Here is a 20,180-nt window from a genome sequence, read left to right as displayed (position 1 = left end):
TGGAATGTTAAAAAATAAAGTGATCTAGTTTTTCAAGCCTCCCTTTCCTCAGCCATAAAGTTCTACAATCGTTGTGCTTGTGGCCTTAATTCTGAGGGTTTCATGTGACCATGCATGAGGACACTCTGTGGTATAAGGTACTCCAGCACACCCCAGGTCCTCAGGTCCCCTTTGCCTTGCATTCTGCTTTCTGCCAGGCAGCTCCCTCCCTGTCCCTCTTAAGCTCACTAAGGCTCATGCTTCAGTGACCCAGTGGCACGGAGAGGAGGGAATAATGTCTCAGCACCCTACTTCGTTAATGCTGCATAAGAAAGTACCACTGAATAAGAGCTGCAAACCCTGAAATGCTCAAACAGATGTTACTATAGACAAAAATATAAATTACGCAGTACTTGAAGAAAACATTCTCTTCCATTCATTGCAGCTAATGTAGACCTCAGAACCTGACCTATATAAATCTTTTCCATGCAGGGGAAAGAAATAAGCTTCCTCAAACCTTAGAACTATTTTGACTGTATAATATAGTTTTTCCAAGATAAATTTTTAAAATTTAACTCATTGAAATAAAATAAATGTCCATAAACAATATATATATAGATGAAGATTAAGACTGTGAGATGGTCTGGGAATTTAGCTCAGCAGCATAAGTGCCTGCCTGGCAAGTGTGAGGTCATGAGTTCAATCCCCTGTACCAAGAAAAAAAAAAAAAACACTGTGAGAAGGAAAACTCAGAGATTATTCACACAGGTGTTTTAAAGAATAGGCCTAGAAAATCATCAGTCTGGTCTTGTCCAGTGACTCTGAGGTTTTAGAGGTGGCGGTGATCACGAGCAGGACTTTTATGAGTTATACTGCAGAAATAAGGCAAACAGACTGTTTATTCTGACAGCAGCAAGGTAGCAACACAGACAATACTCACCTTTCCAGAAGAAAATTCCCCTCCTAGGGATTCTGAAGATGAGTTAAACCCAAGCTAATCCAAACCTGGGTTTATTTAAAAAGTAAACCAATGGGATAAATTTTGCCCTTGCATAGGTTTGCAGTAAGTAGAAGACTGTTTTAAGAAAATGTTTACATCTATATAAATTTTTAAGGTATCTTTCCTGACCTGATTGTTAAGAGTCCTTTTAATGGAATTCTGCATGGCTTCATGAATAATGCAGCTGTGGACTGTGATGAGATGGACTAATTAGAGCACTGCCAGCAGACCCTGACAACTGCTGAGCAGACCCCGCGCTTTCCAGCTACAGGCGGTGTTTGGCGGAGGAGTTGTGGTCTGTGTCCCTGCCTGGGTCCCCTCTGCTCCCGAGCCTCCTGCAGCTGCAGACCACCTCCCCATGGCACTCAGACCTCTTCTCTCTGTGCTTCATTCATGCGTCCCTTCTCCCACTTTGCTCTTGATGATGTGAAGAGTCCAGTGCGGGCTTGGCCTCTGTTTCTCTGGGGAGGTATCATTTCCCCAGCAAGCTCTGGAAGTCCAGGAGTGCCTGTTCTGATGCAGCGCAGAGCTTGTGGAGCCCAGCTGAGCAGCGGCCCTCGAGGACTACCTGCTTGGTGGAACAGGAGCACCTTCCTGTGGGGTGTAGCTGCTCACCCTGTGGGGCTCCTGTGCAGATCAGCCTGTCCTCCCCTGTCTGGCCTTGCACCTCCAGCAGTTATTTTGCAGGCGGTAGGGGCTGGGGATTTAGCTCAGCGGCATAAGCGCCTGCCTTGTAAAGCAGGCAGTCGTGAGTTCGATCCCTGGTACCGATAAAAAGGAAAAAGACAAAAAAAAAAAAAAATGTAAATATATATTTTGCAGGCGGTAGAGCCTAGGTAGCATGGGAAAGAGGATGAATTAAGCAGTTTTGTCTTCTGAGATCAAGGAAAGCACCAGTCCCAGACATTGTTCCTATCACTGCTGGTACCAGAGCCGCTGAGGGCATGGGGATTGTACCCACCACTACAAACAGAGCTTTACTATAGAATTTCAGTCCTGGGTGTCATACACTTCGCTCCTGGGCATGGTGTGATGGGCAGTGCACTGGCAACCTTTACCTTTTATTATGTGGCTCTGGTTGTCTCTGATGGACAAAACTGAACACTTGTCTCCTGCAAGTGAGGGGCTGGGTGTCCAGGCACCACTGTCAACGATGCTGAAGTCCCAAAGAGGGACAGACACAGTACATAGGTTGGCTGTGCCTGCTTGCTTTTGCCTCATTTCTTGTAAATACCTTATCCCTGCAGTCTTCAAAGCCCCTACAGATGGAAAAGGCTTTCTGGCTCTGAAGATGAATGTAAAATGATTCTGTCCCTGGTTAGTCCAGCGAAACCTTCCAAACCATCTTGTAGGAACTGGTCTGAGATGTTTCTCTTCATGCTGGAGTGAGGACAGGGGTCACAGAACAAGAAGCTCTGGGTTGAACAAAAATACAAAAGCAACACAGTCTGTCTTCCTTTCAGTATAAGAACTGCTCTGTACTCAAATTAAAATGACCTTCTTTCACAAGTACAGGACGGCCAGCATGGCATGTGATTGTCAAGAAGCATGACAGGTCCAGCTTCTATTTTTACATTGGGTATTATCTCGGCCTGTCTCTATTTAGAGCCAGCTGACTCCACAGGCTCACTCAGAGACAGTTCACTGGTGACAAGAGGAGGAGCCACCCTGCTAGACTCCTGAAAAAGTCTTCCAAAATGTGTCAGGAACAACCGAGTTATGTAGCTGTGCCAATTTAGGTTCCACTCAGTTTTAAAGTGAAGAGTGAAATGGATTCCTTTTCCTCTTAAATCAGTATAAATTTGGTTACTGATGTACACCTTGGGCTCGTTTACGCTTGCCTTTAGAATATTAGACACTGCTTTGAACTTCATTATTTATTATTTAATTTTTTAAAGTGTTTTAAGTTTTCAAGGTTTTTATTCCAAAAGACTGTGTCCAGCTAAGTGGAACCAAACTGCAGTAGGTGAAGCAAAATGAAAAAGAAATGAAGGGAGAAAAGAAAAGAAGAGAAAGCCAAGATGGAGAGCCACTTTGGGGTGGTTTATTTTGATGGAGACATGTTACATATCCTGTCTCGGCCCTGGCAGGCTGCAAGTATTCAAAAAGTGCCTCTGTAGCTCAGCCACTGAGGAACTCACCACCAAAGTTAAAAATAGAGGGCCCAAAGGACAAAAATGTACTTAGTCCTGGTAGATTTACTATTACTAATTTTTGCTGTATTTGAGAGTTATTTATTTTACCACTGCATATCAAGTGTGTGCTCTTATTTGCTTTGAGCTATAGAAACAGTGAGACCCAGACCGTCACGGTGTGGGAAGAGCTCTGAGTCGAGTGGCTTACCTCTCCCCATCTTGCAGGCTGTACCCACGCCATGCGAGTGCCCTGAACAACCTGGGAACACTGACGAGAGACGTGGGGGAGGCGAAGCGCTACTACCAGAGGGCCCTGCAGCTGCACCCACAGCACAGCCGTGCACTCTTCAACCTCGGGAACCTCCTGAAGTAAGTGGGCAGCACCCTGCCCCCGTGGGCCCCCGTTCTGAGACACCTTCCCATCGCCAGGCTCCTATCATCATCCTGCATGGCTACTTCCTGGAGCTGAAGGGTTTCCAAACTTTGGGAGAATGTATTATTCTTCTCTATGCTCCAAACTTTGGGAGAATGTATTATTCTTCTCTATGCATCCTCGCCCGTTAGAAAGTATTTCCCAGAGTCTTCCTGGGCGTACTAGCTCTGGAACATGTTTAGAGATTGTGAGGGTAGGAGTGGGGAAGGTTTACAGGACCAGATCAACTCAGATATGATGTGCTGGGCTAAGCAGAGATGGTTCCTGTATGGCAAGGAGCTCTAGTCTGCTTATAGGCCTTGTGAATCTTCAAGAAGGAAACAGATTCAGCACTTCCCAGTCTGTCTCTCTCCCTTTCCCCGGAGCTCCATCTTGCTGAGGGAAGAAGAGGAAACTGTGGTCCTAATAACTGTCCTGTAAAAGGCACCTCTTTTACTCTCCATCTATTCACTGTGGAACAAAGTAGCAATATTCTAGTGGGGGCCAATCTGAGAACCTAAGAAATCATTAAGATTTGTGTGACCTTTCCAGTCTGTAGACATGTGACATGTGCATATAGATGTAAGATTCATCTCCAGTGCTCGTTCAGGGAGCTCTGTGACCTTGACTTAGGCTGTAGCCGACCCCAGGCTGAACTCATGGCCTTGTACACTACATCCGTTCACTTTCTACTACTGTGCTGCCCAACCAGAGGTTACCTCACATTAAAATATCTGGTTGCATATGATTTGCTTGGAGGAGGTATTAGGGGTTGCACCCAGGGCTTTTGTACTAAACTGCATCCCTAGTTCTTTTCTGGTTTTGTTGTTTGCTTGTTTTTCTTCTTTTTACTCTGAGACAGTCTCACCTGCTACATTGTTAAGTGGTCCAGGCTGGCTGGAATATATGAGCCTATTGCATTAGCCTTTTGGAATTCTGGGATTATAGGCATATACTACCATACTATGCAGCTGAGTGATTGTTTTTTGGGGAGAATGCCAATATACATGTCTCTCTGCAGGGGACAACAAAGGTGGCTTACATTGTGCTGAGGTAGCATTGCTAAGTGACAGAGAGAGGTGACCTAGAAGACAGCAGAGCAAATCTACATCTAGATAACTCTGAGCTTTGCTTTTACTTGATATGTCTGAGCCAGTAGCCATAGGTCAAAAGCAAGAAAAACAAAGAATATTTTACAGGTGATTGATTTGCTGTTTTGATATTTATTTGGGATTTGTGCCTTATTTCTCTCCTGACTTAACTTTTGAGTTCTAAAAATTACACTTTTAAAAGTTGTGTTCTTCTATGTAATGTACCACTTAATCCTCATTCTAAGAACTTAAGTCATCTCTAAATTTGAGCAATTTAGATTTGATCACTTCAAGGAGGGGAAGATGGTCATTGTTCCTGGTTATAAATGAGGACATACAGATTGGGAGAAGATAAGCAGCATGCCCAGCCCTTGGGAAGTGAGTAGGAGACAAGGAGTGGAACGTAGGTCCATCTGAGCTGAGTGTCCCAGCCCTGATCACCGTGCTCCACTGCCTCCCTGGGGCCTCAAAGCTGAAGAACAGTCTGAAGTAGCACTGTCCATCAGAGATCCAATGAGTGCCAGACATGAAATTTAAAATGTAAAGACACAGTTGGGCCCACCCAGCGATTACCAAGTGGCCCAGAGCCGCTTGCACTCCACCTCAGGAGACAAAAGTGTATATAGCATCGCCATCCAGCAGTGAGGCCTCAGGACATTGCTCAGAGCCGGGTAGGGGCCTACTGAGCATCCTGCATCACCAGAGGACCACTGGGAAGGTCCCTTCAGGCTTTGTTGGCTCCCATCCAGTGACCCTGAGTGGCTGGGAGCCACCTGGCAAGGCCTGACTAACAACCTGCACTCAACTGGGGAAACTCCCTGAGATAGGGATAGATATTCTCAATCCAAGAAACAACTGAGGCCTTGCCTTCAGCTTCCTTAGGGGAATACAGGAAAATGACAAAAGAGAAAAATGCAATCTCAAACCTCCAGCCCATCCCAAGCAAGACATGGAAGAAAATATAAGCCATACATCTGAAACTCCTGAAATAATAGCAACTGAAATAAAGAAACAACTCCAGGAAGCTATACAAGAACTCAGATCAGAAATGATCTCCCAGATAAAGGAAAAAATGATAAATGCAATGAAAGAAATGCTGAACACATCCAAAGAAGACATAGTTAAAATATTAGAGGAACACTGCAAAAAGATGGAAACCTTGAATGAACAATATAAAAAACAGAATGCATGAGACATATTCAAAGAGATGTCCAGGAAATCAAAAATTTCATCAAAAGTTAGCACAAGCACCTCAATGAAAGTAAAGATAGACTTTCAGACTTCAAACACAAGTTTGCATTTAGTGAGCAGGAAAGAAAAAATATATTTAAAATAATAAAGAATCAGGAAATTACAATTTAACAGCTGCAAGATGATGCAAAGAAAATCAAAATTTTATTGATAGATGTAAATGAAAAAGATGATGACAATACAAATGCTATCAAGAGACTATTCACAAAAGTAATACGCGAAAATTTCCCAAATGTGGAAATGGAAACTGATATACAGATAAATGAAGCATATAAAACTCCAAATAGCCATAACCAAAATAAAACTACACCCAGACATACAATAATCAACATCCCAGAATTTAATAAAGAACAGAATATTAAAAGCCTTTAGAGAGAAGAGATAGGTGACCTTTAAAGGAAAGCCAATCAGAATCATAGCAGACTTCTCAACACAAACAATGAAGTCAAGAAGAGCATGGAATGAAATATTTGAGATTCTAAAGGAAAATGACTTTCAAGCCAGATTGATATACCCTGAAAACATGTTGGAGAAATAAGATACTTCCACGAAAAAGAACAGCTAAAGAATTTCATAAGCACCAAACCAACCCTGAAAAGAATACTGAAAGGTATTCTAGATAGGCGTAAGAAGAAAATGCTAAGCAAGACAAACAATTAAACAGAGAGGAAAGGTAAAAAACCAATAGCATAAAGATAACATGATGAAAATAAATCAGCATATATCAATTATAGCCATTAATGTAAATGGCCTCAATTAACCAATTAAAAGAAGCAAACTGGCAGAATGGATCAAGAAACAACATCCAACTATATGCTATATACAGGAAACCCATCTAACACAAAAGGAGACTCATAGATTCAAACTCAAAGGATAAAAAACAATATTTCAGGCAACAGGAAGCCCCCCCCCCAAAAAAAGCAGGGGTAGTTATTCTATTTGCAAACAATGTGAACTTCAAGCCAAGAAAGATCCAAAGAGATAAAGAAGGTCACTACCTACTAGTTAGGAGAAAACTTCAAGAGGAAGAGATAACAATCTTAAATATATATGCACCAAATTCGGGAGCACCCAGCTATACAAAACAAATACTAGCAGATATGAAAAATCAAATAAACCATAACACAATTATAATGGGATACCTTAATACCCCATTGACACAAAGAGACAGCTCAACTAGACAGAAAATCAGCGAAGAAATAACAGAACTGAATGACACCCATGAACAAATGGACTTAGTGGATCTGTGCAGAGTGTTCCACCCAACAACATCAGAATATATGTTCTCAGCAGCACATAGGACATTCTTTAAAATAAACCATATACTAGCCCACAGAACATGCTTAAATAAATGCAAAAGAAATTACCGCATGCATGTTATCTGATCATAGTACTATGAAACTAGAAATTAATGACAAAAGGAAATATAAAAACTCCACAAACAAATGGAAATTAACTAATAAATTCTTGAGCAATCAGTGGGTCACAGAGGAAATTAAAGAAGAAATTAAACAACATTTACAAGCAAATGAACATATAAATACAACTTACTGGAACCTGTGGGATGCAATGATAGTAGTCCTCAGAGGAAAAAATGTTGCAGTGAATTTCCACATTAGGAAAACAGAACAAACACAAACAAACAACCTGATGCTACATCAAACATCAAAAAAAAAGTAGAGCTAGTCAAGCCCAAAGCCAAAAGAAGGGAGGAAATTACAAAGATCAGAGTCGAAATCAATGTAATAGAGACTAAGAAAACAATCTAAAGAATCAATGAATCAAAGACTTGGTTCTTTGAAAGATAAATAAAATATTAATAAGCCCCTAGCCAACCTTATTTTAAAAAAGGAAAGAAAAAACTCAAATTCATGCAATAAGGAATGAAAAGGGCAAAATCACCACAGACCCTGTGGAAATACAGAAGATCATCAATATCTACTTTGAAAACCTCTATTCTCATAGGTTTGATAACACAGAAGAAATGGACAAATTTCTAGAAATATATGAATTACCAAAACTGGATCAAGAAGATACAAAACTGTTAAATAACCCAAATTAAATTAATGAAATTGAAAATGTAATTAAAACCTAACCACAAGGAAAAGCTCAGGTTTTGATGGATTCACTGCAGAATGCTACAAGAAGTTTAAGGAAGACAAGGCCAACACTCTTCAAACTCTTCAATAAAATTGAAAGGGAAGCAATTCTCCCTAACTCATTCCTAGAAGCAAGTATCACTCTAATACCAAAACCAGAGAAAGACCCATCCAAAAATGAGAACTACAGGCCAATCTTCATAATGAACATAGATGCAAAAAATTCTCAGTAAAATACTGACAAACAGAATGCAGCAAATCACCAAGAAGATTATACACCACGACCAAGTGGGATTCATCCCAGGAATACAGGGATGGTTCACCATATGCATATCAATAAATGTAATCAACTATATCAGTAGAGCCAAACATAAGAATCACATGATCATTTCTATAGATGCAGAAAAGGCTTTTGTTAAAGTCCAACACTCATTCATGATAAGAACCCTACAAAAAATCGGAATAGTCATTACCTCAATATGATAAAGGCCATCTATGACAAAACCAACAGCTGTCATCATATTAAATGATCAAAAACTGAAAACTTTTACTCTAAAATCAGGAACAAGATAAGGATATCCATTATCACTACTCCTGTTCAATATAGTGCTGGAAATATTAGCCAGAGCAATTAGAGAAGAGAGAGAAATAAAAGGAGTAAGGACAGGAAGAGAAGAAGTTAAATTATCAATATTTGCAGACAACATGATACTGTACATAGAAGACCCCCAGAACTCCATTGAAAACCTTCTGGTATAATAAATAAATTCACTAAGTTAGTTGGATACAAAGTCAACACTTAAAAACGAATAACATTCCTATATACAAACAACAAACTCATTGAGAGAAAAATAAGAGAAGCCACATCCTTCACAATAGCATCCAAAAAAAAAAAAAATGAAATACTTATACTCTAAAAAAAGTAACTGAAGAACATCTCAGAAAATTAAAAGATATTCCTTGTTCATGGATAGGAAGAACAAACATTATGAAAATGACCATTCTCCCAAAACTGTTATACATATTTGATATAATTCCAATCAAAATGCCACTAGCATACCTCACAGATCTGAGAAATCATTTCTAAAGTTTATCTGGAACCAGAAGTGGCCTAGAATAGCAAAGACAATTCTGGGCAACAAAGGCAAGGCAAGAAGCATCACCATCCCTGACTTGAAGTTATACTAAAAAGCTACTGTAGTAAAATCAGCATAGTACTGAAAAAAAAAAAACAGATCTAAAGATCAATGGAATAGGTTAGACAATACAACTACAACTACAAACACACTCAGCCACCTTATCTTTTACAAAAGGGCCAACCACATTCACTGGAAGATAGTGTCTTTAATAAGTGGTGCTGGAAAAACTGGCTTTCCGTATGCCAAAAACTAAAACTAGACCCAGGCCTATCACCGTGTACTAAAGTCAAAATGGATCAAAGATCTGAGTATTAAAACAGAAATACTAAAGCTGCTGGAAGACAAAGTAAGTAGAAATCTTGAAGTCATAGGGGTAGGCAGAGAATTCATGAACAAAATATCAAACGACATGGAAAATACTTCCCAGAATTAGTAACTGGGCTCTTACAGAAAGACTGGCCAGGATCAAGAAAACTACCAAAAACAAATGCTGGAGAGGCTGTGAAAAAGCGACTCACCTGTACTGTTGGTAGGAATGTAGACTAATGCAACTGTGGAGGGTCAGCCTGAGATTCCTCAAAAAGCTGGGATTGGAAGTTCTATTTGTGAGCATATTCCCAAAAGAACTGAAAACATTATACATCCATGTTTATAGCAGCACAATTTCTAATAGCCAGATCTTGGAAACAACCTAAATGCCCATCAACTGAGGAATGGATAGAAAAAGATGTTGTACTTTTATACAGTGGCGTACTACTCAGCTACAAAGAATGATCACATTGAGACTTCTATAGGTAAATGGATACATACTCATAAGTGAAATAAATCCAACTCACATGTGTCAATACCATATTGTCTCCCTGGTATAAGAAATGCTAAGAGTACGTTTTCCCTTGCGAGGTTGATGGGAACACTGTGAAGCCAGTGTTCACGTTCTTCTTGCAGCACGTTTTCCCTAGCGAGGTTGATGGGAATAGCTTTCCACACGAGCATTTTTATTTATATTAATTGTTGTTGCCTTGCTTAGAAACTAAAATTTTAAAAAGAAACTAAAACAAAAGAGAGAAAGAAAGAAAATAAGTGTGGTTCGCATTACCTTTTATGACCAAACAGAAAGGAAGTCCCTGGGACTTAAGAGGCAGAGCAGAATTTTACAATTTAGAGTATGGGAAAATACCTCTGTAAGTTATTAAATAGCTGTGCATGAGTGTTTGCTGCTAGACTATGAGAAGAGCTTCTTACAGAGTCATGTCAAGCCTCCTTCACTGCCACAACTACCTTCCACTCACTCTAGGAGACATACAGGTATTACAGTAAACCGAGGATCAAACAACAAATGAAATGGAATGCCCAATAATTGCACTATACAGATGAATCTGATAACAGGCTACATTTTCGTTAGTTGGTTTCCTTAGAAAAATTTAATTTCTAAAAAGTATTAGGACATAGAAGGGCAACCATTATCTTCATGAAAGGCTTAAGTGTTTGGGATATATTTTCTCTTAGCACTCACATTAGACACGTGACCTTCTGTTCCTAAAAATGAGCTTTACACATTCAGGTAGGAGTCCTTGCCTCCTCTGCCTTCTAAGTGCATCCCAGAGAGCACTAAATACTGGTCCAGTAGCACAAAAGCAAGACACCCTCCTCTTGCTGGGAGTCCGTTTGTGGGACTGCTCAGTTCCTGAGTGCTTTCCTCCCAAAGGACGCCCTGCAGTGAGGCTCAGAATGAACTAGGAAGAAGGGGTAACCGAGGTCCTTAAAGTACACCACCACACGGACAGCTGCTACACATCGTCTCTTTCACGGTACTCTGCAGACCAGGTAAAACAGCTCCATCTCAGTGTGGGTTGAGTCCCCACTCCAGCCCCTTGGGTCCTACTCATAGTTAGGTTGCTCCAGACTGTTCTCATCTCTGGCCTCAACCCTGTATACTTCTCCCTGCGTCTTCGTCTGACTCATCTTGTTTCTCTGGTTCTTTTCCTCCCAGCTCCTTTAGAGCCTGGTGCAGCACCTCACAGCACCACTTCCATCCTTACCCTGCCGTCTCACAGCCTGCTGCCTGTTCTCGGTCAGCATCAGGACGTGAACACAATGCACTGGCTTCCCCTGCTTAGCAAACTGTGTCCCATCCTTAGAGGTGTTAGTAATTGCCTCTGTCGCCCAGGGCTTCAGCTTGCTTCTCCAGCACTGCACTGGACATGCTTCAGTGTGGCCATCACCAGCTTTCCCATTCTCTGTGACCCCAGTTCGAATGCTCACCTCTTCTGCCTGTCTTTCCCTCTCACTGCTGCTGACCTTTGGAGGAAGTGATAAAGTGATGATGACCTGCCATTCTTTGCTTTTCTCTGTGCTCAGTTGTTTTGAGAACAACTTATCTTCGTTCCTATCAGCCTGTTGGTGGCTGTTGTTAGACTCTCTGTGTTCTGACCCTTGGGTTCTAAGAAGTAACCTCATCTCTGTTATGTTTGATATGCTATGCGTTAGCAGTGCATATGACATGAGCTTCAACTCTTTCACTGCCACGAGGGTCATTTACTTCCCTGACAAGGCCAACCTAAGATACCTCATTATGTGCATTTTGTCTTACTGATCAGCATCACAAGTTGTGAACAGGACATGGAGAAAGTGGATTTCTTACCATCTGTGATGGAATGAACATGTACTTTGGAGAACTGACAATTTCTTAAAATATCAAAGAAAATGTTAAATCATAATTCTGCTTCTATGTTTGGTACCCAAGAAAGATAAATAAGAGGATGAATGAATGGTTACAGAAGCCTTACTTACAGTAACTATTTTAGCCTATAAACAAATGAAATGTCCACCCACAGAAAAGAGATAAATAAAATGCAGCCTTTGAAGGCAACACGGGTTCTGTAACAAAATGATTGACTCATAGTTAATCTGAATGAAAACACCCAGATGCCAAAAGGTACACATCAAATGACCTCCTATAACAGAAGCTCTTAAACAAGCCAAACTGATTTATGGTGGAAAAAAATCAGAGGAGTGATTGCCTTGAGCAGGGAGATGTTCCAAAAAGAAAGAGGGGATCTGTTAGGCTGGGAATAATTATTACAAGGGTATATAACATTGTCAACATTGACTGAAGCAAACACTGAAGAGCTGTGCATTTTACTACACATTAGCTACATCTCAGTTCTTGTTTAAAAAGCCACACACAGATGTAGGCATCAGCTTTATGAAGGAGAGGAGGGATAGCAAGTGAGAAGTCCCACTGTCCAGTCAGTAGTGAGACAGAGGTAGTTCATGCCATTGTTCAGCATTAGGCAATCATCAGCTTCTCCAAGACTCAAGATTCCTTCTCCTTAAAACTAGGGGTAGGACACACAGATCCCATAAAGCCCTCCAGGAACAAGGATCTCTTGCTTCTGTGCCCCCAGGTTTCTAGGGTCCTCATGGAACTGTGAATAGAAGACCACCAGGGAAAAACTTGAATGTTTGCTGTCAGAGGCAGGACTTGTGCAGTGGCCACCTTGCGATTTTCTGATGCGTGGGCAATGAGACCTCAGCTGCACAGTGGGGATGAGGAGCACAGATGGGGCTCACATGCGTGTTGCATCCTCCTCTGGGCATACTCTGGGGATTCTGTGTACCATGCAAATTCATTGGCTGCATCCTCACAAGGGTTCTCATAAGCATCTTTCACAAACCCTGCCAGGAGGCTCCTCAACATGAAGTACTGAACCCGAGCCATTGGCTCAGCTGTCTCTGCCCTTTCTCTTGCAGCTGTTGGCATGGCGCGTGGTTTTTATGCTCTCCTCAGGATGTGGTGTATCTGTGTATGGGCTTTGAACTCACAATGTCTTAGGACTGGCTTTGCACTTTTGAAGTGACACTGGGAGCTGCTTTTGAGCTTTAAAGTCCTGCTGGCTTGAGACTAGCACTGCCTGCCCACTCTGTGCCCCTGTGACATGGAGCTGGCTCCACATGTGCAGAGGCAAGGCCATCCACCTGTGGTGTAGGCATCCTGCTGCTGTGGGCAGAACAGGTAGTAGAGACACAAGCTGTTCTGAAGGAGCAAGCGAGAGGACTGAAGACAAGTGTTTCCGTGGACCCACTCTGTGCAAGTTCTTGTGCCTGGACCTGCACAGACCAGAGCTCTCCCCCTGTCCATTACTGTATGCTGCTGGGGAAGGTGTGTAGGGGAAAAATTTAGCTATCAGGAGTATGATTTTGAGTTGCGAAAAATAAACGATCTTTTTGTTCTTTACTAGCCAATGTGGCCTCCGAACTCTCGTGTCTGACTTCTGTAAAATGTTAAGCAGAGAAATCAGGGTGAACCTAAGGAAATAAGGTGTTCTCTGTGCGTTGTATTACCCAAGACATGCTCAGTAAAGTTGAACATAGGCTACCCGGCATATATCCAACTTTCTTTTCTCTCTGCACAGGAATGATAGTAGAGCTGTAGGAAACACATGCTTTAAAAAGATAATCTCAGTCAGCTGTTTACAACTTAACTTTCACAATTCAGTTTTTTAGCTGGTAAAGTCTGTCAGGAAAGAAAAGAAATAAAACACTACATCCTCTTTTGCATTTGTGAGAGACATTATCTTTGGAGCCAGTAACAACACAACAAAACATCCAACAAAGTAATAGTCATAAAAAGAGCTGCTGAACGCTCTGACTTCATGCTGTGGTCAGTAGGAAATTTGATAGCTGCCAAGGAGATCACCAAATCCATTTATTCTGTTACTGGAAAAATTACGAAAAAAGTTTCCCAGTTTTTCCCCAAATGTCAATGTTTTTTATAAAACAAGTAACTGCTTTCAGTTTAAATGAGTGTGTCATGAGATTTGAGATAGAAATCCAGGAAGTTTCCTAAATTGACAGACTTCACAGATCCTTAATTACTGAATGAAAATGTGGCGGGAGTTTTTATTTGCTTTTGCTAAATATCTGTCATTGAAAGAGAGCCAGGAGAATGAGAAAATGCAAATGTTTTTACTTCACACACAAGAGAAAACATCCCTCCACATGTGGGAAGCGGGGCTGGGAGTGGGGGGGCTCCTTGTGAAACTGCCAGCCTTTCAGGGCAACACTTACACATTTTGTCATTTCTGCTTCGGATTTCTCTTTTGAAACCATGGGTGGGTGTGGCTGGGTCTCAGTAACCCAGTATGAGAAATTTCAGCGTTGGGGCGGGGGATTTAGCTTCTTGGCATGAGTATCTGCCTGGCAAGTGTGAGGTCGTGAGTTGGATCCCTGGTACCAAAAAACAACAACAACAACAACAACAACAACAACAACAAAAAAGAAATTTCAGCGTTTTGGCAGTTCCTGGGAGGAAACTGCTGTTCTGCCAGGGTGAGTCTACACTGTAATCTCAACTACTTGGAAGGCTGAAGCAGGAGAATATTGAGTTCCAGGCTAACCTGGGCACCATAGGAAACCCTGACACAATGTGAAAAGTGCTGGGGAATGTGGGTCAGTGGAAGAGCATTTACCCAGTGTGCATGGGGCCCTCGGTGCAATCCTCAGCCCTGCAAAAAAATAAATAAACAATTGCTCCTAGGTTCCACTCAAGACCTACGGAAGCTTAGAGTACTGGAATCCTACATTTTTCCAGAATCCCTCAGAGTTTTTAAGCACTAAAGTGCTTCAGAAAGGGAGAAATAAAGACAGTGTGTAGGCTGTGGAGGACAGTGGTTGCTCACATGGTGGCCCTACTCAGGGAAACAGAAGGTGCTGAAGGGGGTGCTGAGGAGCATGGTTCTCTGGATGCAGAGCAACTGTCCCATCCCCGCCCACTCCAGTCCCCTGGCTCCAGCAGCATCCACTGAGGGCTTTGCAGAAGAAGCCCAAAAGGCCTGAGCATCGTCAGGCTCCCAAGGGGCTCTGCCACGTTTGTGTCCGTTCATGACTGATTGCACAGCGTGTGTGCTGAGGCTGGATTTTTCTCTTTTTGGTCAGAAGTTATGGGATGGTTCACTTGGGATTTTTCTGTATGATTCAGAGAAACCGACTGTGGACTCAGTAACCTGTGTCACAGACTCGATTAGTTCAGAGGAAAAGGTCACTGCAGTGTTTTCCATCTTCTGTTCTGCTTGTCCATCAGGTCAAAATGGCTCATGGAAATTCCACACGTGTGGGGCTGGCATAAATAATGAGTCTCTAGGTTCCCAAAATTATCACAGAGCCAAAATGAGCACATTAGGAAGTTTTAATACCTTCTGACGCTGGCCCCGGGATGAGTCATTCATTGAATGCATAGGTGATACTGATTATTAAGAGATTTCATAGCATGTGTTTGAAGTGCTGCCTCTCTGGCAAAGTCTTGCCCTCTAACATGGAAGGCTGCTTCACACTCACCTCCTGGCTGGAGGAGGGAGGATCGGAGCGCTCCTGGGTTTCCCAGTTTACCTTCTCCGCTGTATTCCCTCCCGCGGGGCGTAGTCCTGTCTTCTGTGGCCTCCCTGTCATTCTGCTTCGTGCAGTGGGGGGCACCCAGGGCTTCTGCAGGATTGTTGCCAGTGTTATTTTACATTTTAATACAGCGCTGCTAATGCAGGTTATTATCCTGAGGATCTGTGACAGTATGCACACAAGGAAAAGTCGCTCTGACATCTGAAATCTTTTTGTGTATAGTTTGAAATGTAGAGTTATATAACTTGAGAAAATGTCAACAGCTCCATGTTCTCCTTTCTTTTGAAAATTAAGAAGGGAGAATATAGAAGTCCATAGGTGATTTTAGAGCATTAAATGAACTGATGAACGCAAAATATCTACAGTGCTCCCTCCTGTGTGCCTGAGGCACAGGAGGATCAGCCCTGTGCTTCCTTCCGGCTTTGGGCTTGTTCTTTACACTGCTCCATAGCCTGCCAGGAAGTGAGGCCCAGCAACTGGACATCACCCCTGTGATTCCAAGTTGGGTGTGGGCCGATTTCTTTCTTCCTTACGAACATTTCTGTAATAATGACAGGGTTTAGAGACAAAGATATGGAATGCTTGCGTATATTATCCTTTTCTATCAAATTTATTAGAATATCAAGAAACTCACTAAATGAAGTTTGCATGGATCTAGCAATAAAATAATAAAAACATGCATTTTCAAAAAAATGTAATTAAACTTTAATTATCTTAACCAAGTGCATCCATTGCATTTCTACCTTGTGCTGACCATTCTCTCAGACTTAAAAACTGGTAAGATGGGTAAGATGCTGTCCATGAAGATCTCCGCCTAGTGATGGCCACAGAGAGCTTGTGGGAGGTTTCACTCATGAACGTGGCAGTGCCAGTGTGGCCCTCAGTGCACAGATGGGCTCCAGGTTCCCACTTGGCATCCTGTGACTAGAGTAGCTGTGTGATAGGGTGAGCGACTTGAGGTCTCTAAGTCTTAGTTTTTAATTTGGAGTGGGATAGCAGTTTTTCGTTTTGTTGTGTAAATCTTAGGATTATTGTGCCTCCTTCATGACACAAAATGAGCAGTAAAATAAACCATGCATAGACATTGCTTCGTGTGGTGCTTGGCAGAGAACTGTACACCTTGGCAGTGTATGAATGATACACTGACTGATGGGCAGACCTGCACTGGAAGGAGGTGAGGTGGGGTGAGGGTACCTCCGTCTGCTGACCACAGCCTAGAAGAAGGAGAGAGCCCTGCTAAACAAGGTATATCAGGGAGACCAGAAGGCAGCTGGCCCTGGGGAACCAGAACAGGGCTTCTCTAAGGCAGCTCCATACTGTCATGTTTTTAAGTGGAGATGCTCACACTGCACACATAGACACTGATAGATACAAATGTCAGCGGCTCCATGTTCTGCCTTTTTTCTTCAAAATGTGTAGGACCAGAAGTGTTTCAGATATACAGGTTTTCAGATTTTAAGATATTCACATAGGTTTTACTGATTGAGCATCTCTCACTTAGAAATTCAAAATTCTAACTGCTCCAAAATCTAAAACTCTTTGGGAATTATTGGACAAAGTTAAGATTTTGGAGCATTTTGGAGTTCAGACTTTCAGATTTAGGGCCCCTTGACCTAAATGATTATAGATACAGACTCACGGACAGGCATGTCCAGTGTAAGTTTTTGTCTAATTGTGTTACACATGTAGGAGTTCTGTGAGGAAACTGTGCCTTGAAATGGGCAAGTCAGAAAAGGTGTCACTGTGGGACCAGAAACTGAGTGGAGGGGAGGGAGGACCTAGGCAAGGTCATAGCAAGGTCACGCCCAGGGAGAGCACTGGTCTGGGGCAAGTCTTCCTCTTGCTTGGGTCCAGGGTAAATCAGCTTCTACTACTGAAATCAATGAGGTTGGATTCAGCAGATTTTCAGATCTGGATGGTGATTGCATAAAGAACTTACTAAGAGATCTGACTTGAATTGAAAGCAACCTCAAACTGGGCCTAATAGTGCCAGCCAACAATCCCAGCAAAACAGAAGGCTGAGACCACAGAATCGCTAATTTGAGCCCAGCCTAGTGACCTATCAAGACCCTGTCTTAAAATTTAAAAATGAGAAGTGGATTGGGATGTAGCTCATTGCAAAGGCTCTGGGTTCAGTTCCCAGTACTGGGTGAAAAATAACAATCCCAAATGATTTTCAGGTACAGTAGGGATAGAGGATTAGCAAAACAGGTAAGCTCTTGGGTTCTGCGGAATCAATGCCCAAGGACCCTTGGTCTGGCGGGGGCAGTGGGTCCCTCTGTGTGTCTGCAACATTGGCGAGACCACATTGTAAACCAGAGACTAAACGTCTGTTTGTAAACAAGCGTTAGTGAAGATATTTATGGAAGGGAATATACTGAAGGTGAAGCTTTAGAAAAAATTCAAGTGTCTTTATATAGTAAAAGAAAAAGCAACTAAAAGCACGTGGGTGAACTAAGGTGTTCATAAGCAAAACAAAATCAGATGCACTGTGGATTATGGGAGTCTACTGGAATTGTAGGAATTTTGTTCCGATTTAAACTGTGGGGTAATTATCGGAGGAACCTGTGCCACTGTGTGTATCTGAAAAGGGATGCTACCAAAATCAGATGCGATTTGAAATGAAGTTTGGTCCTTATATGGTCAGTAGGTTGCTAAATAAACCTAGGAAGGATCCATTTAGACAAATTTGTCTGTGTAATTATTGTGTCAAACCTCACCCATTCTCCTCTACTTCCTCCAAATGGTACGCCAGAGACTGTTAAAAAAAAAAAAAATCTTTTTAAAAACCCTCTATACCTCTGCCTTTCAGAAGTACAATCACTTACCAATTGTGTGGGCTTTTATTTAAAAAGCACTGTGAAGTACCCGTCAGCCCTGTTGCCCCGAGAGTCTCAAGGCTCCCAAGCAAAATCAGCCTCATCGCAGGTGGCAGAGCCTTGGGAAACATGCCTGAGTCCTAGCATCTTGTAAAACCCAGTGATCTCATCAATCACATGATGCTATTTCCACATGGAATCCAAGCTCCCTGAGAATCACTGAGGGTAACCTGTCCCACCCTGTCCTGTGAATGTTGTTGGACAACTTCAGGGATTTGCATTCAGTTGAGCTCATTGGGATCATATAGAAAAGGCCTAGGTTTGCATTCAGAATGATGTAACTGATGACAAATGAATAGCCTAAATCATTGCTCTCAAATTGTTATGCGATTTTCCTCTGTTGATTTGGAAGAATGTCTGACTAAAACTTGTCCTGCAGGACTTAATCTCTAGCCTCACTCCCTGAGTCTGGAAGAACTCTTCCTCAGAGGAACAGTTAAACTGTGGGGTTTCCTCAGAGAAAGAGTTCCTCTAACCAGCAAACCAGTGGTCATATTACTAGAATGAACTCCTTAGAGAAAGAGTTCTTCTAATCAGCAAATCAATGGTCATATTACGAGAATTTTTAAAAATACACTTTCACTTTAAAAGCATGTCAATGGAAGAATTACTTCAAGGTATATTTTAGAACAAAACCTGGATATATGTAAACATAGCACACTTCCAAGAGTCTTGCCACTTTTAAATTTTTTGTTGACTGGGTGAATTGAACAAGAACTAAGAGAGCTTTAATTCAAATTTATTATATAACTGTGTGACTTTAAAGCCACATACCAAGGATGACCCACTTAAGAACGTGTGCTAAATCTGTTATTTTCAAAGATACGAGTTAGTTAGATCCTAATAAGAAGATAGCTGGAAGCCATCTCCACTAGGAAACAGCTAAGTGCCCGACAGGTAATAAACAAGATAAATATTTACTAAGTTGGATCCTTAAACCCAGGGTCTGTGTTGGAACCATGGCTTCCACATCCACTCCACCCTAAGCTTGGGATAGGAAATATCACCCTAAGTGAAACTGACTTATATAAAGAACTACTTGCAATACTTAGGAGCTCAAGCAGGACTCAGCATTACTTTTGCCTCCACATAACTTCATCATACAGAAACTGGACCTACAGCGAACTACAGGAGCTATGCTCAACTGCCTTTGGTAATTCCTGAGCAGGTCTGCTGGAATCTCAGTACATGTACAGATTACCTAGGAATTGTTTGGAAATTCAGGGTCTGGGAAGTAGGCCTGGGTGGGGCCTGAGACTCAGCATTTTGGATCAGCTTCCCAGTGATCCTGATGGCATTAGCCAGAGACTCTGCTGCATAGCAGCGGGCTAACCCAGGTGGCCCTCAGAGGTCAGAATGAGTAGGTACAGTTTGATGGAAGGAGACTCTCAAGGCTAGTTATATGAACAAAGCTTAAGTGACTCCTCTAGATCCATATTTTCTTATTAGAAAGATGAGTATAATAAAACAATACCTACCACATGGGATTGTTGTGAGGTTACATTAATAATATTATAGAGAAATTTATGAGAACATATGGTGCATAGTCATTGCTAAGTGATGAATAATAAAAACATAAGCCCACAGCCTTGCGTTGGTACCCATAAAGATGGGACATTGAGGCTGGCTGCTGGCTGTAGTTCAGGGTTTCTACTCTTCACACCCCAGGCCATTTGTAATATTTAGGACTTAACAAGGATCAGCAGCCAAGTTACTGCAGATGACTGTACATTTCTGGCTTCAGAGATGTTGATACAAGGATAACAAGTGAATGTCTTGTTCACTATCAGTACAGTACTATCCAG

The 20,180-nt window shown here is 42.0% G+C and overlaps 1 protein-coding gene across 2 annotated transcripts in view; it reads left to right on the top strand.

The window, feature by feature from the left end:
* Positions 1 to 20,180, top strand: part of Tmtc1 (transmembrane O-mannosyltransferase targeting cadherins 1) — a 257,242-nt gene that overhangs the window by 210,099 nt on the left and 26,963 nt on the right. For both annotated transcript variants that reach the window (XM_063254490.1, XM_063254489.1), the window contains one exon: positions 3,340 to 3,483. In XM_063254490.1, coding sequence (XP_063110560.1) covers positions 3,340 to 3,483 — 144 coding nt within the window. The remainder of the gene's footprint in view (positions 1 to 3,339; positions 3,484 to 20,180) is intronic.

This window comes from Cavia porcellus, unplaced genomic scaffold (genome assembly GCF_034190915.1).
Source record: "Cavia porcellus strain 051 isolate PalLab524CR breed Dunkin Hartley unplaced genomic scaffold, mCavPor4.1 scaffold_8, whole genome shotgun sequence".
Lineage (NCBI taxonomy): Eukaryota > Metazoa > Chordata > Mammalia > Rodentia > Caviidae > Cavia > Cavia porcellus.
This window is presented reverse-complemented; position numbering and strand designations above follow the sequence as displayed.